General features: G+C 39.7%; 3 protein-coding genes across 4 annotated transcripts; 2 read left to right on the forward strand and 1 right to left on the reverse strand.

The window, feature by feature from the left end:
• The first annotated feature begins 2,092 nt into the window (after positions 1-2,092).
• On the forward strand, positions 2,093-10,770 carry Tudor-SN (Staphylococcal nuclease domain-containing protein 1). Its single transcript, XM_065496472.1, has 14 exons — positions 2,093-2,326; positions 2,662-2,783; positions 2,958-3,097; positions 3,957-4,291; positions 4,645-4,803; positions 5,043-5,557; positions 6,648-6,831; positions 6,888-7,023; positions 7,102-7,264; positions 7,317-7,458; positions 7,515-7,761; positions 8,044-8,261; positions 8,321-8,530; positions 9,353-10,770. Exons 1-14 carry the CDS (start codon positions 2,279-2,281, stop codon positions 9,461-9,463), a joined length of 2,730 nt encoding a protein of 909 aa, XP_065352544.1. The 5' UTR covers positions 2,093-2,278; the 3' UTR covers positions 9,464-10,770.
• Positions 10,771-10,794: 24 nt separating this feature from the next.
• Positions 10,795-12,502, forward strand: LOC135947531 (uncharacterized). The gene is made up of 4 exons (XM_065496476.1): positions 10,795-11,065; positions 11,121-11,199; positions 11,255-11,375; positions 11,583-12,502. Exons 1-4 carry the CDS (start codon positions 10,953-10,955, stop codon positions 11,726-11,728), a joined length of 459 nt encoding a protein of 152 aa, XP_065352548.1. The 5' UTR covers positions 10,795-10,952; the 3' UTR covers positions 11,729-12,502.
• On the reverse strand, positions 11,756-20,705 carry LOC135947530 (CYFIP-related Rac1 interactor B). 2 transcript variants are annotated; one of them, XM_065496475.1, is made up of 10 exons: positions 20,549-20,705; positions 15,552-15,704; positions 15,231-15,352; positions 15,061-15,163; positions 14,844-14,980; positions 13,825-14,022; positions 13,687-13,766; positions 13,503-13,629; positions 13,378-13,448; positions 11,756-13,113 (listed from the first exon to the last, which is right to left on the reverse strand). In XM_065496475.1, exons 2-10 carry the CDS (start codon positions 15,637-15,639, stop codon positions 13,047-13,049), a joined length of 993 nt encoding a protein of 330 aa, XP_065352547.1. In that variant the 5' UTR covers positions 15,640-15,704; positions 20,549-20,705; the 3' UTR covers positions 11,756-13,046. The 2 variants fall into 2 exon arrangements, with proteins under 2 accessions (XP_065352547.1, XP_065352546.1); XM_065496474.1 differs by lacking the exon at positions 20,549-20,705 and adding an exon at positions 15,825-15,957.
• Between the last annotated feature and the right edge of the window lie 11 nt (positions 20,706-20,716).

Below are 20,716 nucleotides of genomic sequence, written 5' to 3' on the forward strand. Positions count from 1 at the left end.
AACCGAAAAGAATTGTTAAAATTTCCTGCATTTCATTTAGTGGCGTTAAAGTAAATCATTATTTTTTGTTCAATCTTCATTTGATTAATTATTTAACAACTGGATCTAACACCCACAAAACAGTGCTTTGATTTAAAAAAAATATTCCTCGTCAAGGAAAGATAGGCCACGCTTGAAAAACAGGCATCTGGCGCATTGATCCACGAGGCTGAGCTATTCCAACAAACGCAGATCATTCACTCTGCGTTATATTTACAGAGCAGAGCGAATGTATAAAATATGCACGCGCGCATAATCCAGCCAGGCAGCAGTTAGCCCTCCTTTTGGCTTTGCCCCTTTTCCGGCTGCGTACAACGATATTTGGCTGCCACCCTAGAGCGAACGCGCGCGCGATACCCACCTTTTGTGTGGAATGTCGTAATTCATGTGATTGACCCAGCTGGATGGCTGCTGCGTTTGAAAGAGGCCAGAGCAGAATTTCATCTCGCGCAAGTGACACAAAGCCCGAAATTTATTGGCGAGTGATTTGGAAATAACAAAGATTTATGGCGCGTTTCATCGCGTTATGAGTGACTGGAGAATAATGAAATATCTGTGCCGCCACTCCTAGATGATGTGTGTGCGTGCGGATAAATAAATTTGTGGCCGCCAAGCTTCTGGCGAGAAAGCTCAACGAACCCGACAAACTTCCACCTTTCGAACAATAAAAGTGCCGTTGAAATAGAAAAGTTTGCAATTATACAATGTAATTGGGTATAAACTTAACGTTTTGTTTAATTTTGGTCATTTCGTTTTAGGTAATGTCCAAAGTCGTCACCTCTTCAAACGCCTTCAGTGCTCCTGGTGAGGTAAAGAAGGGTCGAACATAAGCAGTTTTTACAATTCTGATGGTTTATCGTAAGATTATTCGGAGATAGTATTTGCAAAAATCGAAAAAATGTCGAACGTGTCCAATTTTTTTGAAAACAAAATCAAATAACGTACTTAAATTTTCAATAAAGCATATGTGTCTCTGGGACTGCTTTTGAAGGCTTTTTTAGAATTTCTAAAATTTGTTCTAAATTTGAAAGTCACGAAAAACAAAGTTTTCAGAAAAGTGTCCGCTTTAACGGCCTATGACCAATGGCCTTAAATTTTGTGTTCATTTTTCGGAGCTCGAGAGAAAAATTCAACTCACTAATTATTTTTATTGAGCTCAAAAATAACAAACCTGACAACCCACAAAAGAAAGAAAATAAAATGTAATAATTTTACATGAAAATTATCACTGCAAAGAATTACAAAGGTTAAATTTTACGTTCCTGATTTTTAAAGAGATCTTCTTTTCAAATAATTGCTTTTTTATTTTTGGATTTCAAAAAGATGAATATCAATCAGGACGCTCAACTGATCTGAAAAACGTGGGGAAAAACTTTTAGTTGTCGCGGTCACTCATGGAGTTGTTTGTCGTCTGCAAGGGTAGGCAACCGGCAGAGCGTCTGTGATTGGCGTGCAGCCTTCGTGAAAGGAGCTCGTTATGGCGGTGGCCTGCGGCGCGCGTTTGTTCAGAACGACCTCGGTTGTCATGGAAATACGTACTAGCTGATTGAATCACAAAATTATTTTGCAAAATTCCGCGAAATATGTCTGGAGGTAACGGAAACCATTTTTAAATAATGCTGAAATCATACACATCAACACCAGACGAGCGACGCAATTCTGCAATGGGGTCAGCGATAAGCCATAAAATGTCTAAACTGTTCATTCAATTTATGTCTCTTTGTTTACGTGAAAAGGTTAAAAATAAACAATAGGCACAATAGTCGACAGTAAAATTCAATTCCGCTTCGAAATTGATAGATTCATACATAGTTGCAAAATAAATATTCAAGTTCATAACAATCAGTACATACAAATTTGATGAAAAGCTTACTCCTGTGTTAATAAACAAACATATTTTTCATTGCGTAAATTTCTGTTTTTTTTTAGTTTTTCTATTCTAAACCTCAGATTGAAAAAAATGCAGTGACAGTGAATAAAAAAAAGATCGTTTGAGCTTAATTTTTAAATTCAATACAGTACAGGTGGGCCGAATTCACGTGGTGTTGGCGCCAAAAGGGTTAGAAAACATCAAACAGGCTAGTAGCGCAGTCCGCTGCTTCCGGTCGTGCGTGTGCTTGTGACGTGACGGCGTGCCGCGTGCTCTCTAGCGGCGGTGGCTCGAAACTTACAGCAACAGCAGTCGACACGCACGTCTTCGCCAGCAGCCTCTTCCGTTTCGTTGCATGGACAAGACAGCATGAGTGCACCAGCCGCTCCGACACTGCACCGAGGAATCGTCAAACAGGTAGGCGAAGGCCTCCGGAGGCCGTCGGAGGCGGCACCGGCCCCGAACGTGCGGCGCCGGCCGAAAATCCGGCCCTCGCCGGGGTGCCACCTCCGACGGCGTGCATCGTGGCAGTAAATACATGGCCGACTGGCTCGCCGGAGGCGGTTTGCCACCTCCAGCCGCCCCCGGGTGACCGGAGGCGGCCGTTGCAAGGCCTCTGCTGCCGTTTGGACCGATTTGAACCGAATCCGCGAACGCCCTATCCGGGCCAGCTGTTGACCTCGTGGAGGCAGTGCTGCCTCCGGGGGCGGCTGTCGAGTTTGATGACTGACCGTTCTCTCGTTCTGCTTCAGGTCCTGTCAGGGGACTCTGTGGTGATCCGAGGCCCACCCAAGGGAGGCCCGCCACCCGAGAAGACGATCCTGCTGTCCAACATCCTGGCACCAAAGTTGGCCCGCCGTGCCACCACCAACAAGTGAGTTGATTCCTCTGCTGGACGCTGGTCGTCCCAGTCACGGCCCTTCGCCCTGTTGGGAAAACACGACCGTTCCGACGAGTTTTCTGTCAGAATCACTGAACAGGAGGAATTTGCTCTACATATTTATTTTACTTTCTCATTTTGTTTCTCTTTGTCTTTTCTGCATTGCAGTGAAGAAACCAAGGATGAGCCTTTTGCTTGGGAAGCTCGTGAATATCTGAGGAAAAAGCTGGTCGGCGAAAGTGTGCTTTTCACCCTCGAGAAGCCCCCTAACGCCACGAGGGAGTACGGCGTCATCTACTTGGGCAAAGGTAACCCAATTTCGTAAATATTATTTCTGCAATGCATAAAACATTATTTACATTTCGCACCACGTTAAAAAAACGAAACAACTTTTATTTAGCCGGAGAACAACTGCCAAAAACGACCCAATTTAACTTGTTATCATTGATCTTGAAGGTCATAAGCTGGCAGCTTTGTAAAGTAATTTTATCTTGCTCGCCACTTATCCTCATAAAGCTATTTGCTATTATCTGTCTTCAGCAGCAGTAGTTGCGTTCCTGCACTGACTTTCTTGCAGAAAGAGCATTATTTTTCATTACTCCTCTAATCACGCTGCTGGTGGGAAATTCATGAACCATAGCCGACACAAACATATTGACCAATCTTTCAAATTTAAAATATAAAAACATCTTGGTTATCCAAAATAACAGAATGGGTCGCTTTATAGACACTTATTTTCTTGAATAAGGATCGTTTGAAATAATTTTAAATTCACACAAGCAAAATTTAAGCTAATTAAGTAAAAATTGAAAATAATATGCACATGAGAAAAGGCAACACTCCTGACAAACAGTCAAAGACAAAGTTAAAGTTATGGGTTAATTTTTAACTAATCAAATTATATAAAAAATGTTTTTAACTGCAAGGGAAGAATGAGTGAATTAGCTAAAAATTAATAATATCTTCATTTCAAAAAAAGTGATTGCCTCATTTAAAAAATAAATTAAAATAAAATGAGGTATGAGACTGAAATGACATTATGAAAGAAATCATGCCATAGTTCAGCAACCCAGCGAAGTTTTCCATTTCTTACACGAAACACAATAAATTATCCCCTTGACAAAAGCATTTTAAAAAACCGTCAATTCCGGAAATTCATCTTCTCAGATGTGGCGAGCGGAGAAAACGTCGTCGAGTCGCTGGTGTCGGAGGGCCTGGTCTCCGTGCGAGTGCGGGATCCGTCGCGCCCCAGCCCTGAGCAGGCGCGTCTTCTTGAGGTGGAAACGGCCGCCAAGAGCGCAGGCAAGGGCAAGTGGGCGGCGAATGCGGCTAGCCACGTGCGCGATTGCAAGTGGAACATCGAAAACATGAAGCACTTCGTTGAGCGCAATCAGGGCAAGCCGATCAAGGCCATCGTCGAGCACGTCAGGGATGGATCCACCGTCAGGGCGTTCCTGCTGCCTGACTTCTACCACATCACCCTCATGATTTCCGGCATCAGGGTGAGTGATTTGACAACAGAGTCATAGCTGCGGAACTGGCAGGTCTGATCTGATTACAACCTGTTGAGTGAGTTTGCTAGTTGGCCTAAAGGATTATTTCTTCCGCTGTGAACTTTATTTTACAAAAGAGTATGGAAGAGAAAGTGCAAAAGAGATTTGTAATTGGATTAACCAGTCGAATTTCTTACAACATTTCGCTACTCGTCTCACAAAGTAACGTAAAGTTAAATCATAAAATGAACGTTTTGTCAGTTTAATTACATTCTCAAACAATGAGCAGGATTGCTCGAATTCACATTCACTTTGTTTTCAGTATGTAGACAAGAGGTTGCTAATTTAAACTCTGTTAATAGTGCCCTCAGACCAAGTTGGAGAACAATGCTACCTCGGTTTCTCAGCCCTACGGAGATGAAGCCAAGTTCTTTGTTGAGTCCAGGTTGCTGCAACGCGAAGTTGAGATCATCTTGGAGTCTATCAACAACAACAACTTTGTCGGCTCAATTGTGCACCCAGTAAGTATCTGTTTGGGGTAAAAATTAAATTGCCTTTCAAATTAAATTTTAAAACAATATATATGCCAAATTTACCTTCTTCAGAGCTCCATAACTCACTAAAGCTGTTGCTTTTTAATTTTCCCCACAAGATTTTACCTACATCATTAAAATTACTTGAATTCAATCAAGAGAATTGTACAAAGTCATTTGTATTGGAACTAAACATGACACTAATTTTAAATTTCTTACTTGTGCAGAAAGGCAACATTGCCGAGACTCTTCTGCTGGAGGGCTTCGCGCACTGCGTGGACTGGTCGATGGCTCTTGTGAGCGCTGGAGCAGACAAGCTGCGCGCCGCCGAGAAGCAGGCCAAGGAGAAGCGTGTGCGGCGGTGGAGGGACTGGACGCCGAGCGCCTCGTTGCAGCTTAGCGGCAAGGAGAAGGAGTTCACCGCCACCGTGATGGAGATTGTTGGCGGAGATGCGATGGTTGTCCGTCTGTCCAACGGCCAGGACAAGAAGATCTTCCTGGCCTCAATCCGGCCCCCCAGGCTGCCGGAAGAGAAGCCCAAGGAGGGAGAGGCGCCCAAGCCGCCACAGCCGCGTGACAAGTCCTTCCGACCGCTCTACGACATTCCTCACCTTTACGAGGCCAGAGAGTTTCTGCGCAAGAAGCTTGTTGGCAAGAAGGTCAACGTCGTCGTTGACTACGTGCAGCCGGCCTCTGACAAATTCCCTGAAAAGACTTGCTGCACTGTCACCATTGGAAATGCGTGAGTGTTAAATTGACACAACTAATTTAAATTTTATTTGAAAATATGTATGTAATAGTTTTTTAATACCATTTGATATTAAGTATATTTTGTAGCGGTTTAATCAGCAATGTGCAGAATATTTTAACTTTGCTTTATATCTAAGTCTTGCTTTAAACAATTGCGTAAAATTATTTTCTGAGAGGCTCAAATCAACAAGAACTTCCCCCCCCCCGCATCAATATTGTTTTCAAAAGATTTTAAATTTCTTATTCTCAATAATTTCCTCCTAACTCACATGCATATAAATAAACAATTACTTGAAAATGCAAAATAAAAGCATAATAAATACATAAAACAAGAAAAAAATTCAGAACAGCACTTAAGGCTGTTATGAGTGGCATTTCAAAAAGACTCGCACAATACATGTTCTTGAAGCGGCCACTACTCTGTTTTGGTCTCTCAGTGCCCTCATAACCTGGTCAGTATTACTTTACATTTAAAAATCAAATTAGATATCGATCGATTGCATTCATTCCTGAGCATGACCAAAATGTGAGTGATGAAATTTCTGGACACCCCGCCACACTTACCTTTCCTGCTACAAACCCTTTCTTTAATAAAGTTATATTTTCTATGCTAAAGTTTTGCAAATAAAATAGTTTTTTTATAATTAATAAAATGCAGGAGGAAAATTAAGGCCTAATTAACACAATGCAAATATTTGTGCCATGAAATGTTTTCCAATTCTTTTAAATCTTTTAAGAGTTGAAGAAATTATATTTTAAATTAAATTTAATTTTTCGATAATCTTAAATTGAAATTCACAAAATATCCTGCGCATGCATTTTTGTTTACCAGTTTACATGGTTCTGGAAATGAGCTTATTTTTGGTGAAATTGAGATCTTCTCTAAAATCGCTTTAAAATTTAACACCTTAATGCACGCCTAAGGCATAGTTAACTTTAATTAGCATCACTAAATAAAATATTGAATGTAGTTAAAACTTCCGAAACTCGAAAATAAATTTCCTGTTGCATTATTTTGTTTCAAGAAGTGTTTGTTTAAAGTTTTATCAAGACTTGTAATTTTTTCTCGACTCATATTGCAGCAATGTTGCCGAAGCCATGGTCTCGAAGGGCTTGGCCTCCGTCATCAGGTACAAGCAGAATGATGACCAGCGATCCTCGCACTATGATGAGCTTCTCTCTGCCGAGACCAAGGCCAACAAGGGCCTTAAGGGTCTGCATTCCAAGAAGGACACTGGCCTTAAGAGGGTCAATGAAGTTTCAGGAGTAAGTTTTAGAAACCTAACCCTTGCCTTGCTTTTCTTACCAATTCAAATCTACAGCAAAGCTCCAAGACCTATCTGGCTTCCTTCCAAAGAGCTGGCCGTCTTAGAGGCGTGGTTGAATTTGTGGCCAGTGGCTCAAGGATGAGAATCCACATTGAATCCGAGTCCTGCGTAATCACCTTCTTGCTGGCAGGTAAAACCGCACAACTGATAATTTAAGCCCTGCCCTTTCACCCAGAATATTTAAAAAAAAATTAATTTGTTATTTCAGGCATCAGCTGCCCTCGCGGTGCCAGACCTGCTGTCGGCGGACAAGGAAAGGTCGATGGAGAACCTTTCGGTGAAGAGGCTCTGCAGTTCACAAAAGAAAGGGTCTTGCAAAGAGACGTCGAGATCAAGGTTGACAGCACTGACAAGGCTGGCAGCATGATTGGGTATGTTTTAACTTGGTACTAGAGACAAGTCTGACTTTTCCTGTGTCTGCAGCTGGTTGTGGGTTGACAACCTCAATCTTTCTGTGATGCTGGTCGAGAATGGGTTGGCAAGTATGCACAACACAGCAGAAAAGACCGAATTCTTCTCTCAACTCAAGAGAGCTGAGGAGACCGCCAAGGCCAAGAAAGAGAAGGTGGGTTCCCCTTTCATTTCATTAGTTTTTAATTTTTATCTCTTGCCTTGCTACAGCTTTGGAAGAACTTCGTTGAAGAAGAAAAAACACATAACGAAGATGACGCTCCAGTTGAAGACGAGAAAGCTCCTGTCGAGAGAAAGAAGGAGTACACTCCTGTTTACATCACAGAGGTGGGCGACGAGATGCGATTTTACGCCCAGAGAGAGGACCAAGGCTCCAAGCTGGTCGCCATGATGGACGAGTTGACTCAGGCTTTCAAAGCCAACCCCCCGCTTGCTGGAGCTTACACTCCTAAGAAAGGTAACAAAGATCTTTGGCTCTGCTCTGTTTATTCCAATTCAACTCGCACTAGTCTGTAGGAATTATCCAGGTGTTTACTAGAGAGCTAAAGAATTTGCAAGACAGGTTTTTTCTTGTTTTGGTTAATAGTTAGTTTTAAAACGAAGCAAAATTCAGTGCTAAATTTATTGGTACTTATTTTAGAAATAATACATTTTTTTAATTTCAATATTAGTCAATTTTATTTAAACACTTTCTTCCTGATTTTTTTTTATCAAATCTTACTGATTGCTTTCTTTTCAGGTGATTTGTGCGCGGCGAAATTCGCTGACAACAACTGGTACAGAGCCCGCATCGAAAGGGTAGCCAAGGGTGGCAGTGACGTTGAAGTGTTCTACGTTGACTACGGCAACAGGGAGTCTGTTGCTAGCACTCGCTGCGCCTCTCTGCCGTCAGCGTTTACATCTCCGAAGCCTTACGCCCACGAGTACACTCTGGCCTGCATCAAGTTGCCTTCTGATGTGAGTTGCCGCTTCCCTGGTCTTAATCCTTCCGCCAGTGCTGATTTGTTGTGTTGCAGGGCGACGACAGGTCTGACGCGATGGAGGAGATCAAGAAAGTGCTCATCACAAACGAACCAGTCTTCATCAACGTCGAGTACAGAGTGGGAAGCCAGGAGTTCGCCTCGGTCGCCAGTGACAAGGAGGGCAAGGAAGACCTCATCAAGTACCTGCTCGAGGAGGGATTCGTCCTGCTGGAGAACCGCAGGGACAGAAGACTCAAAAAATTGGTATGTATTTTAGATAGTAATTTTGAAATAAATTGTTAGCCCCCTATTAAATACTTCAAATAATTATTACTCCTTCCTAAACTAATTTTTTTGGGCTCTAGATTGTTGGAGCATAATTTTATTGATTTGTGTGTATTATCACCTGATTATTTTCATGCTTAATTGTTAAACTTACATTAAAAGCCTATTTTCATCTCCAAGCTCTTTCAGTCTTTGAGACACACAAGTCTTTTTTACTCGTACTAGATTACTATTTAGATGCTTCATTTTAAATGGCGATTTATTCATTGAATTCAAGCTCTTATCAACAATGTTACTAAGATTGCCAGGGGATTATCTTAATTTGTCAATGTCAGCGAGCTATGAATATCTTTGAAAGATTTACCATAAAATACGATTTGATTTGATTTTTGAATGTTTATTTTATTCAATTTCAATGGGTTGTTTTTATAATTCAAACTATTTAAAGAGACAAATGGATTGATGTGTCAATTTTTACATACTGAGGAGGTCCCTATTTATCAGCTTTCAGAATAATTTGGTTTTCTGCTCTATAACTTAAAATCTACTAGGAATGTAAAAAATTCATCAAGAATTATATTAATATTTTCTGATATCTGAAAATCGCCAACTTTTTAATTCAAAAAATTGCGGCCACTGATAGTTACAACACATCAGGCTGCATGATACACGATTTCAATCATTCACCTCCAACCAGAACTAATTTTCCGTAGAGTATTAATTTTTCACAAATTTTTAGTAACAACAAAGTTTTTAATATAAATACGATGAAATTTAATTAAATTCTCTTTTGTCATGTAGATGGACGACTACCGCGCGTCTCAAGACCAGGCGAAGAAGATGCACGCTCGAATTTGGCAGTATGGTGACATCACTGAAGACGACGCTGCCGAGTTCGGCATGAACCGCTAGAACCACCGATCGGACGGAGGGCTACGGTTGCGGCAGGGACGGTGTTGAAATCAAAGACCCAAAAGCCAGCCTTTCCCGGTTTGCCGGGGGTGGTCGGCATTCCCTGTGACAAACGCGCCTGAAACCAACGGCAATCAACAAGCCAACAACAACATCTACTGCCCCCACCCCAGTGAAAGAAAACAAAAACAGAAATTTAATGATAACGGGAACAGACTGGAGAGTTTGAAACTGATAAATTTCCGGCAAAAGAACCCATTGCAGCCCAAGGAAGCGTTAGTTTTCTGCTGTCCGGCTTTTTAGGGAGTTATCTGTTTCCGAAATTTATTTGTTCAGACAGGAAGAAACGCTGATTAAATAGATGATTAAGGGAATACTCCAGGTTAAGAAAATTTATACACGCAACACTACCCTTTTCCAGACCTGTACGAATGTTTGAGTGTCCGTTGTTTTAAGAGCTGTGATTTCAAATGAGAACATTTTATCACGATTTGTTGACATGCCTTTGGCATTGGACGCCAGAGGCTCTCGAAATTGTGTGCTTCGTTTTATGAATGTGTGAGTCCTCTCCAAGTAAGAAACAAAGTAAACCTATTCAGCAGTAACGCCTCATGTCATTTTTTATCCACTTTTTATTTGGTGCCGTCGAAATTCGCTATTAGGGCTGCTTGAGAGAGAGCACTAACCAGTGCCTTAATTGTTACAGTTTTTAATTGAGAATCAGCCGTTGGAATATTTATGTTTTTCGTAGACGGACGGACATGTACTTTTGCATTGCCAAATTTGTGCAACCAGACGACTGATCTTTTTAATCTTCATTTGTCTTCATTTATATTTCATAACCGCAACAATATTCCCAGAAGTTTTTGTGGTAGAAATTGATCAATAGCCCCTTTGTTACTCCCAGCCCATTTTCACTTCATTTCGAACCACGTTTGTTATCAATCATACAGATTTGTGCCTGTGGATAAGTACGTTTTGTTTATTTTTTCTTACCTTTGCGTTGAATGAGAAGTCATAATATGTTGATTTGCATATCAGTGAATGATGAAGTCCCTGTTACGACCACTGGAGAAACTCGAGCGCTTCCTCTCCTGTAATCAACTCGATCCACCACAATCACTCCATTATTTTAGATGATAATTACTGTTTGTTGTTGCGACACATTGTGGACAATTTTAGTTTGACCGATTTAAAACTATCCCGCTGCCGATTACTAATTTTTTGTATTTGCATATTAACCGATTAGGTTCTTTGTTATTTCGGGATATGGGGGTAATGTTAAAATAAAGAGAAAATGAACGAAATCCGTGTGTGCTCTTTTTGCATTGACCCAGCTTATTGTTAGAAGATCAAAGGAAGAGGCCATTGTCATGGCAACAAGTGCATCGTTGTCTTGTTGCCAAGGGTTGAATCATCCACTCGAGCGAAAAACGCCTCGACATTGTCTGCTGCGCTTTTTGCCGTGACCCTTTTAGCTCGCGAAAAAATGGCAAACCAGAACCGAAATAGCCTCAAGGGCGGGGACATACCATTGCCCAAGACTACAAGGAAATCCGAGAAGTACGTGAAAACTACGATGGTTAAAAAGGATGGCATCATGTAAATTATTTTATTGAAGGAGAAAAAAATATGAATAAATAATGGTTCTATGCAGGAAAGAATTGATCGAAAAGGAGGACAAGTCCAGAAATAACTGGGATAAGAATTTCGGATTTCTTCGACGCACACAAAGGGTAAAAACCTAGTGAGTTTATTAGACTGATTTTCAATGAATGTTGGAGATGAAAGGACTTTCAGGATAAATTGTCACAAATGGGACTAGATGAAAGAGATGAGCAAGTTCCAAGTAACGGTGAAGCCACATGTCCAGAGGGGAAAGAAGATAGTCAGATGCCAATAACTAGTTCAGGTACAAACACACACTTCAGAAGGAATTTCATTTCAATTTTATTAAGGAAATGGCAGAATTTGAACTTATTCCCGTAGCAAAAAAAAATTGAATTTCTTGAAACTATTTCCTTTATAAAAAATTTGTATACTGGTTAAAAAACTGAAGTTCTCCGAATAAAATCACGAGCAACCTAATATGAAATAACCACCAACTTTGGCCTTGCAGGAATGATCGGTTGGCAAACTGGAAAAGCTGAAAACATAAACGCAATAGCTGGTCCACTGTACACCTCACCTAAGTCCACTCTTCTGGCAGAAGGCTCCATACGCCAGCGTCTAACAATAAACCAGAAGCATATTATTCTCGGTTAACCAAATTAAAATGAAAAACAATTGCGCTTCACGATGAAAAGCGTTTATTTTTGCCACGAAGTTTCATGCAGTAAGAGATAATAAATTACGGTAAATCATAAATTATTCAGTGATCAAATGGTCCAGCAGAGGAGAGAGCCCCCGGGCTTTGATTCATAACTTGAATACGACGATTCGTTTGTAAATATTTTCCATTTGGGACAAACACTAAATTTTACTTCGCGCGACGAGCTCCACAAGTCTCGCCGCAATAAATATTTGTGCTCAAATTACAAAGATAGATGGTGAAGACGTGTTGCTAGTTAGAATAAAATTTGTTCGTTCGTTCCGCACAGCAAGTGCATTTTTTAATGTCACGCACTAGCTTGATCGACTTAAATAACATTTTCAATGCAAGCATTACATGTAAATACAAGAGACGCGTGCGTTTTTACTTCGACTTGCCTATCCGGTTTTCCTCTTCATATTTGGGATATCTTTTCTTAACAATAGGCCTGAAAGAGAACTAGCTGGCCCTCCTCTCGCTACAAAATCAGGACCCACCTCGTTTTGCACACTCGACATATTCATTGTAAGTGTTTTGTAACAGCCTTTTCCTTAAAATGATGGTCAGCACTCAATTTTTGAATCTAGAAGGCACAGTTGCACCAAAATGCTGTCGCCTCCACAATGTATGTGTATAATTTCAAAATTCAGGGCAGTGTACAAAAGTTTGTTGCCTTTTATAAAATGCTCGAAAGCCATTCCAGATTATAAAAATAAAAAATAAAATATTGGCTGAAAGCATGAAACTCGCAGTGAAAGTGGCTCGAAAATAACTACGAACACTTGCTGGAATGGCCACAAAATGCAGAGGGTAACGTTTCTTAAAACTTCTTTTCGATAAAAATTTGGCCTTGAATGCAACAGAGCAACTTTTGGCAAACAAAACTGGAAGTAGATCAACACTATACATATCGTTTCAACATTATAAAGATTTTACAAAAGTCGAACCGATTTTCACAACTTACAATATCAGAAAAGCGAATAACGTTACTATTCGCACTTTTAACTTGTGTGATGTTTCGATCAATCAAACTCCAGTCACAAACTCACACAGGCGATTTTTGTTCGGCAGTCCTTCAGAAAGAAGTTCTTGTTAACGAATTGATATGACACAGTACTGGTTGAGTAGAGTTGACTTTGTTTCTTTTTTTCCCTTTAAATACTATATAATGCAAAGAGCACGAATATTCTCCAATGATTCTCAAGTTTCTTCTTACGGGCTAGAAACGAAAGCAAGCAAGAGGTGTTGGAAATGATCGCAACCGCATTTCCATCACGCTGCCAGCAGCGTCTTTATGTTCTTTGGCGTAGCATCCTCGTTTAAATGCTTGGTTGTGTATCTGGAAAAAAGGAGCAAAAGCCGCAGTTAGGAACATGCCTCAAGCGGCAAAAACTATTGGATTGATGCAAATGAAATTTTAAGCAAAATTAAATATGACCTGCACTGAAATAAAAGAAACATTCGTTTAATATTAATTAATAATACGAATTTAGTTTAAATATTCTAAAGGAAAAAATAAAGCCATTTTTGTAAATGTCTTCAGTTTGTTAAGAATGAAAACTATTTGTATCTTAATTATTACTTAAAGAGATTCAACAATTACCTTAGAGCATTCAAAAGACCTTCTGATTTTATTGCCGGCTGTTCCTTCAGCAACTTAACACAGCCTTTCACCTGAAAACGGGTCCATGTAATAAATTGTCATTCTCAGAAGTAAATAATGCTCACATCAACATTCGAAGCTTTCACGAAAGCACCTTGGGGATGAACATGATCATAGAGGATCACTAAACCAACCATCACACGTAGAACAAAGAGTTGCGTTTCTTCCCTTTGGAATTGAGCCATCAGTTGCCTGGCAAAGAATGACAAAAATTATTTGACGGTTGAGAACAATTCAACAAGGACTTACGGGCTTTCCAGCATGCGTAGACAAACTTTTGCCATTGTGCTCAGGGTTTCTGTGGTGTTCTCAATTGGAATGTCTGTTCGCTGAAATTTCGAATTAAATTAACATCAACTGCCGCATTTTTAACTACTGAATACTAACCTCGCTGACGAATTGGGACACGGCGTCGCTGAGCACCCTGAGCATGGGCGTGGCGTGAGCATAAAAGAGGGACATTCGGTTGGCCAACTCGGTGCTGACTTCTTTGGCATCTGGGTGGTCATCGTTGGTGCTCATCCGCTGGCGTGCTATCGTTCTCCGATAGTAGCTAAAGTCGTTTTGAATCGCTGGCGTCTTCATCTGAAATAACGCAATGAGTAATTTTAAAGGCGAAATTTAGATTGGTGACAGATTGACACTTTTCATTGAAACAAAAATGAAATTTAAACTTAAATAGAAAGTGCAATTTACAAACAATAAAATTTGTTATTAGCTCGCAAAGTATATTTCTGGAGTTTTCCTCACAGATTGCGAAAAGTAACTCGTTTAAAACATTGGCCGGGAATTAAATATTTTTCAGAAATTTTTGAATATTATACACTGTAACAATATGAGTAGGATTTAAACGGTTCTTGCTAAATTCTTGCGAAATTTATGAAGGAAAAATGCCATTTTGCCTTTTTTAAAAGTGTTGGAATCTTCACATTTTCAAAAATATGTTATCACGGATTTTAAGCAAATTCAGACGTTTTTCAAGTCATCAAATTGGTTTAAAACTGCACTATTTGTGCTTTTCTTAAATGGAAGTTCAGAATATAGTCAATCGTGTAAATTCACAGCTCTAATAAAATCCTCTTGACACTGTAGATTTTTTTTTAATTTGTGCGAGTCTAGAAACCCATTTGAATGCATTCCTTGGAAGGTGGGGGAGCGCGTTTCTTAAAACTCAAAATTGATTAATTGAATGGGAATTAATGATTATTATCCAATAATCAATTGATCCTTTTTTCTTTAATGAAGAGCATGTCAAATTTATCTTATCAACTCTTTGTTATAAAAGTTATGATAGAAAACAATTAGTTATCTGTGTTCCCTTTTCCAAGACACCGAATTTCTTATTTATAATAGAGTTCTGTACTTAAAATCTTCATGCAGATAACGGAAAAATTAATAAACCTTACCTTATTTTCATCAAACTTCAAGACGAACTCGAGAATCTCGGCAAACTGTTTGACTAAAGCCTGTTGCGTTTCTAGGTGTTGCGTTGGGATCATTTCGCCAGAGCAGAGCTCGCTTAAAATTTGCGGAACTACAGCCTCTGAAAAAGGAAGTCCGCATTATTAGCACCTGTTTGAAATATTTGAGTACAGTTACTAAGCCAAATGATTTGACACTAACCTAATTCCAGCGAAAACTCAAAGAACCTCTTTAGTTTAGAGACAAGCGGAAGCACTGCTTGCAAGGCCCGCTTCTGAGATTCGTCGGTTGGGTTAGAAATGGCCTTAAAAGGTTTTAATTCTCAATCAGTTCACTGCATTCAAGCTACATATTAGGTTAGATCCAATTACCTCTCTAATTTCCTTTCCAGCCCCTTTGTACTGTTGCAGTTCATTCAAAATTGTTTCTGAATTTTTCAACACTTGCTGCACCACAGCAAAGGTTTTTTGTTCACTTTCGGTTGGTTGAGCGTCTGAAAGAAAATTGCAATTAGAATAATTATACAATACACTTCTTGTTCAATTCCGAGCATGTGATCGTAACAAATAAGGACGGCTGTTGATGCGCTCAACATCGATGTGTCACCGACAAGTGGTTAATGACTAACGCAAGAACGCTACTGTTAATACACGGAAGAGAACGGTTTTCATGACAAAAAATTCGATTCTCACTTTCAAAATCGAGATAGACGTCGTATTTCTGCGGCGAACAGCAGTTGGAGGCGTCGTCCCGCGCCAGAAGACTCAGCAGTTTGCCCATGACGATCGAGTTTTCAGTCCTCGGCGTTAATCCTGCTGTCCGTCATCGAGATGTTAATGTCAATTCTGCGGAAGCAAACACAAGAACGTCGATTAGCCAGCGTCGAGCGGATTGCGCGGTTTCTTTCGCCCCCTTGCGACCGTGCTTGCGTCTTTTCGGGACGGCTACCGCAAAGGGTCACTCACGCAAGGAAAGAAGGAACTGGGCTCGCAGGATTTTATCACAACCTGGAGGGCACAACCCACTTTGAGCCAACTACCCACCCCAGCCGATCAGTCTCTCTCTATCATGAACGCCCACTTCTGCACGTATTTTGACACACTTCGATTCCGTTATGCTGACGGCACCTAGCGACCATAACGTGAGTTAGCTCCTCTTTCACTTGATGCGCGGGATGGGAATTTGGGAATTTTCCGAGAGTTCAGATAATGCAATACATAAAATTGTTTTACAAATAAGGAATTTTAAGAAGATGATCACCTCAAATATAATAACACATGAAAATTCATTGGCAATTTTGGCAAAATGACCATAATAGTTTATTCGAGAGGGACAAAATTTGATCTGAATAATTAGATTAGGCATAAGAAGAACGTCAATCATAATTTTGATTAAATTCTTCACTAAAAATGAAACTGACTTAAGTTTAAAGATTGACATATTATGCGTAAAATATTGATTTTCCTGATTACCTTCAAGAGTTGTAGAGTTTAAAAATGATAGTTTTTTATTTGCAAAACTGAATTCTTAATCCAGACCTAAACCGACTGGTTGTCCTTTCAAAACGAAAAATTTTTTACAAAATTGTACCATTTCAAACAGTCCTTATAATTATGCGTTTTGGTATTGTACTCTATTTATTTTGTAACACACTCATGAGCAAAATTAATAAATAACTTTCCAGACTGTAGACTCATTTGAAATTTCAAATAAGTGATCAACTATCATATTTATTCTGCGCTGATGGATAGTAACTGTGTCAATTAGGGATATAGTTTAAAAAACAGCACCTTAAAATCGACTCATACCAACTTTTTGGCTAGATACTGACCAAACCTCAAAGAAGCATACAAAACGATTTATTTTCATTTTCCACGGAGGGCTGTCAGTTTCAGCACTTTAAATTTAAAAACATATTTATTTATCACCCTCCACGCTCATTGCAATATAAACCAGTTTGAAACTAAATTATTTAACTAAAAAAATGTTGCAGTAAAATGCACGTTCGAATTTTTAGCTGGATTTTTCTGATTTTTCCATGAGTTAATAATCATCAAATTTTTAAATTCTTGAATTATGCATCGTTAATATTTTTAGCAATAAATTACATTCTTCAAAATGAGTTTCAATAACCACAAATCAGTCCTTCTAGGGTGTACCGCATTAGAATTCCGGACAATTTTTAATAAAAGCTGAAAATGGACTAAACTGTAAACTTGGTCATATTGTAAACGTTTGCGTCAAAATCTATTTCAAGGTGGTGGCGAGCCGGAAAGCGCAACTCGCACCAATTCCCGGTCGTCTTTGCCCTCTGCTCTCGTGTGATTTTTTTCGCGTCTGGCCAGTGTCACTGCTGGGAGGCGTTCGTGTAAATAAATACGTTTGTACGTAATACATATAATGTGAGCCGCGCGCGCTGGATTAAAAAAGCCCAGCAGCATAGTGGCAGCAGCCGCCAACGGCGACGAGCAACAAACACACACTCCATTCTAGCTTTATTGTTTGTTTGTGGCTTGTGTGCAAAGTAGGGGGTCTGGCCGCGGCTCTCTCAACTCTCTTCATGTGCATACTTAATGCAACGTACATAAATATCCGTGTGTGAAAATCCGCCTCTTCAAGAATGAAGGGTTGAGCATTTTATTAATGTGTAACGGGTGTTTGAGAGGAATATGTAAGTTTCGAGTGTTTCCTCCCCTATTTAAGGGTAAATTAATGGGAGCTTTAGTATACGTAGCATGTTTTTACCAATTTTATGAAAAAAATTAAAATTAAAATTGAATTCTTTCTATATATTCTGGCATATACAGTTGGATTTCTCGAAAGAAACGATTTTACACTTAGTCATATTAAATTTCCCCAGGATTTTTTTTTATAAATTTTTTGGTAGCACATTTTCACAAAAAATTGACAAGACTTTTGGAGCTCGTTGAGCAGCCATTGTCTGGAAATAATTACACGTTAAGTTCAAGACATTGGTTTCTCTTTTCATAGAAAAGCCACAGCACGCAAACTTCCGTGTTTAAAGGATGTGCTTTTACATGACCTGATAACAAATAATCTCGTTCGTTTCAGAATAACACCTTGATTCAGCGAAAAATGAATTAACTACGTATATGAAAATTTAATTTGCTACGTGACCGTCGTGAAGCCTGACTGCTATATTTATTTTGGAAAATATTTTTTAGCCCTTTTAGCCAGCTTCAGCTCCAGACATTTTCTGACCTCCGATTGTGGACGTGTTTTTTTGAAGGACGCCGTTTAATCAGCACGTCCGCGCGCACACGAGCCCGAAAAGCAGTATAAAAGGGGCATAAATACACATATGCCATGCGGCAGTGCTGATAAACGCAGATAAGGCCGCGCATTCGATCGGCCGCTTTTTACGCGTGTGTCGAGAATTAGGCCACTGCAAAGGATGTTGGGAGCTTGAATAACGACGCTGGGCAGGGAGGAATTGCGTGGGCTCTGCTCGTAACCATCCCTGTAATGATTTCGATCGCGACCAGATGCGGAACAGCCTCTCCTAATCACCGCAGCTCAACTGAAATTACCTATTTAAAAGCCAGCAGTATATAGACCAAGCATGTTTATACGGTTTACACATCTTGGTATAAAATCAAGATTGAAATTTTAATTAAACATATATCCGTTTCAACTGGGGTCTCGTGTTTTAAGAAAAATATCTAAAAGTCAGTAAAATTCACCAGCTGTAAAAGCCCTCATTGTCAGTGTTCAAAGCCACCAACAAATGGCGCCACCGTATACTTTAGTAATAAATGCAATTTTAAGGCACTTCCGCTGCGATTTCAGACTCAATCCTGCTACTGTGCATTCTTCATTTACTATTTTTGCTTTTGACGTGCATAAAACCAACGTTGGAAACGATTTTTTATTTCAAAAAATAGTTTTTCAAGATTCTACGGCGATTGGCTAGACCGATTTTGGCTTACAGCACGTCAAAAGAAAGCATATTAAGTGAAGAATGCACAGTAGCAGGATTGAGTCTGAAATCGCAGCGGTAGTACCTTAAAATTAATTTTATTACTAAAGTATACGGTGGCACCATTTATTGGTGGCTTTGAACACTAAGGGCTTATACAACTGGTGTATTGAAGCAAATTTATTTTGCAATAGTTCGAACGAGGTAGATTTATCTCGAATTTTTGAAATAACACGCTTTGATTTATCATGACAATTCAACTTATTATATAATTACGATAATTACTTTTAAACTATATAAATAATTTACAAAGAGTGCTACGTTGTCATTATTTTAAGGGTCTTCGATTCAACCTGTTAAATTTACACACAATTGATCCCTAATAAAGTTGTTGAATAAAAACAACACTATCTGACTTGATTTTTATTTAAAAGTCAAGTTATTAGGTCTGGTTATTAAAATATGCATTCATCCTCTTCACAAAACATATTATCTTAGAAAACACGACTCAAAAATGTTATTCCAAAAAAGAGCAAAAACCAATAATTTTTTTGCTGCCTGAATGTTAATTTTAAAGTAGAGTCAGCTTTAAGCCATAAAAATCGGCATCGGCAGGAAAGAGTCCAAAATCTCTTTCTTTAAAACCATCCGGTTCTATGTCCCATTTTACATTCAGTATTTTTACGCCTCATTTTGTATTCCGGTTTTAATTTCAGGATGAGAGCCTGCCTTTGGTGGCTACGGGGACGGCAGCAGCACAACAAAAATAATAAGAACGAGAGAAAAACAATGGACTCATTGTCGTCTCGGCGCTGCAAACACGTCGACCCTTTCCTTACAATAATTCCGCAAAACGCTGCCATCCTGATGCGAAAAATACACACGTCTCCTTTTCACTCTCTCGTTATTTCTTTCAGCACCAGCGAGCTGTAAAAGCATTGCCAATATGTGCGTGTGCCGAAAAGAGAGTTCTGTGTGTGACTAACGCGTATACGGCAGCAGACGAATATGTTTGTTTGCGCAAAGCCAAAAGCGGCTGGAGGAGCCGGCGGCCCCTGCTCGCGTGTGCCTGCTCTAATACATATAAAATGAAAATGTAAATCGCCGGGCGTGACATCAGACGGTCGCAGCAGCTCTCTACTTCCCGCTTCCTGTTTTTGAATTAGAATTCCAGCAGTCACCGCTTTCATTCCTTCTTTGCTTTCATTAAACAAACACGCAGTGTTTTGATTTAGTTTTAATGCCTTTGCCTAATTTTAGTTCAATTACTTACATCATAGACACAGTTGTTACAATTTTCTTTATAGAGATTTCACATGTAATATAGAATTGAATTAAAAATGTTGGGGGAAAATTTAATTTGACCAGTTGTGAAGTAGACACCCAATTGAGTCAGTTTTAAAACTGGATTCTTGTTTTGTAGCTACTCTTTAATTAATTACAGAAATGTTGAATTTTTAGCCGGAAAGTCCCATTGCAATCTCAAATTGTGGTTTAGCAGCGGAGAACAAGTAAAGGCCAATGTTGCAAACGTAAATGATTTTTAATCTGATAACGAAGGTCTGCGTTTCCTTTTTGACTCCGATGATGAATGGCATTACACAGCAAGCAAGAAATTGTTGAGCAGAAACTCTTCAATTAAACAAAAGCGGAAATGCTATACTGCCTGAATTAATCCTGGCTTAAGTGGTTTGTTAAGGGAAATTTTTGCGCGACGACAGAGAGGACCCGTGAAAACATTTTACTCACCAAGAGCGGCGTTGCAACAAGTGGCTCCAATTTTCTAATTAGCCAAAGGGCTGTCGAAACGCGCTGCACAGCGTGATACGAGCGAACGCAAGAGGCCAAGCTATAAAACTGAACCAAATGCTGCACGACGCACGTCCTCGGCTCAACCGCGAGTGGAGCTCTGCAGTC

Source organism: Cloeon dipterum, chromosome X (genome assembly GCF_949628265.1).
Source record: "Cloeon dipterum chromosome X, ieCloDipt1.1, whole genome shotgun sequence".
Taxonomy (NCBI): domain Eukaryota; kingdom Metazoa; phylum Arthropoda; class Insecta; order Ephemeroptera; family Baetidae; genus Cloeon; species Cloeon dipterum.

What these genes read in the sequence shown, in the direction of transcription:
- Tudor-SN (XM_065496472.1), top strand. Translation starts at nt 2,279, where the DNA reads ATGAGTGCACCAGCCGCTCCGACACTGCACCGAGGAATCGTCAAACAG. An exon ending in CGCCGTGCCACCACCAACAA is followed by an intron (nt 2,784 to 2,957) that starts GTGAGTTGATTC and finishes TCTGCATTGCAG; the next exon opens with TGAAGAAACCAAGGATGAGC. An exon ending in GCATCAAGTTGCCTTCTGAT is followed by an intron (nt 8,262 to 8,320) that starts GTGAGTTGCCGC and finishes GTTGTGTTGCAG; the next exon opens with GGCGACGACAGGTCTGACGC.
- LOC135947531 (XM_065496476.1), top strand. Translation starts at nt 10,953, where the DNA reads ATGGCAAACCAGAACCGAAATAGCCTCAAGGGCGGGGACATACCATTG. An exon ending in TTCTTCGACGCACACAAAGG is followed by an intron (nt 11,200 to 11,254) that starts GTAAAAACCTAG and finishes TGGAGATGAAAG; the next exon opens with GACTTTCAGGATAAATTGTC. An exon ending in GATGCCAATAACTAGTTCAG is followed by an intron (nt 11,376 to 11,582) that starts GTACAAACACAC and finishes TTGGCCTTGCAG; the next exon opens with GAATGATCGGTTGGCAAACT.
- LOC135947530 (XM_065496475.1), bottom strand. Translation starts at nt 15,639, where the DNA reads ATGGGCAAACTGCTGAGTCTTCTGGCGCGGGACGACGCCTCCAACTGC. An exon ending in CTGGAAAGGAAATTAGAGAG is followed by an intron (nt 15,164 to 15,230) that starts GTAATTGGATCT and finishes AAACCTTTTAAG; the next exon opens with GCCATTTCTAACCCAACCGA. An exon ending in TGAAAGCTTCGAATGTTGAT is followed by an intron (nt 13,449 to 13,502) that starts GTGAGCATTATT and finishes ACCCGTTTTCAG; the next exon opens with GTGAAAGGCTGTGTTAAGTT.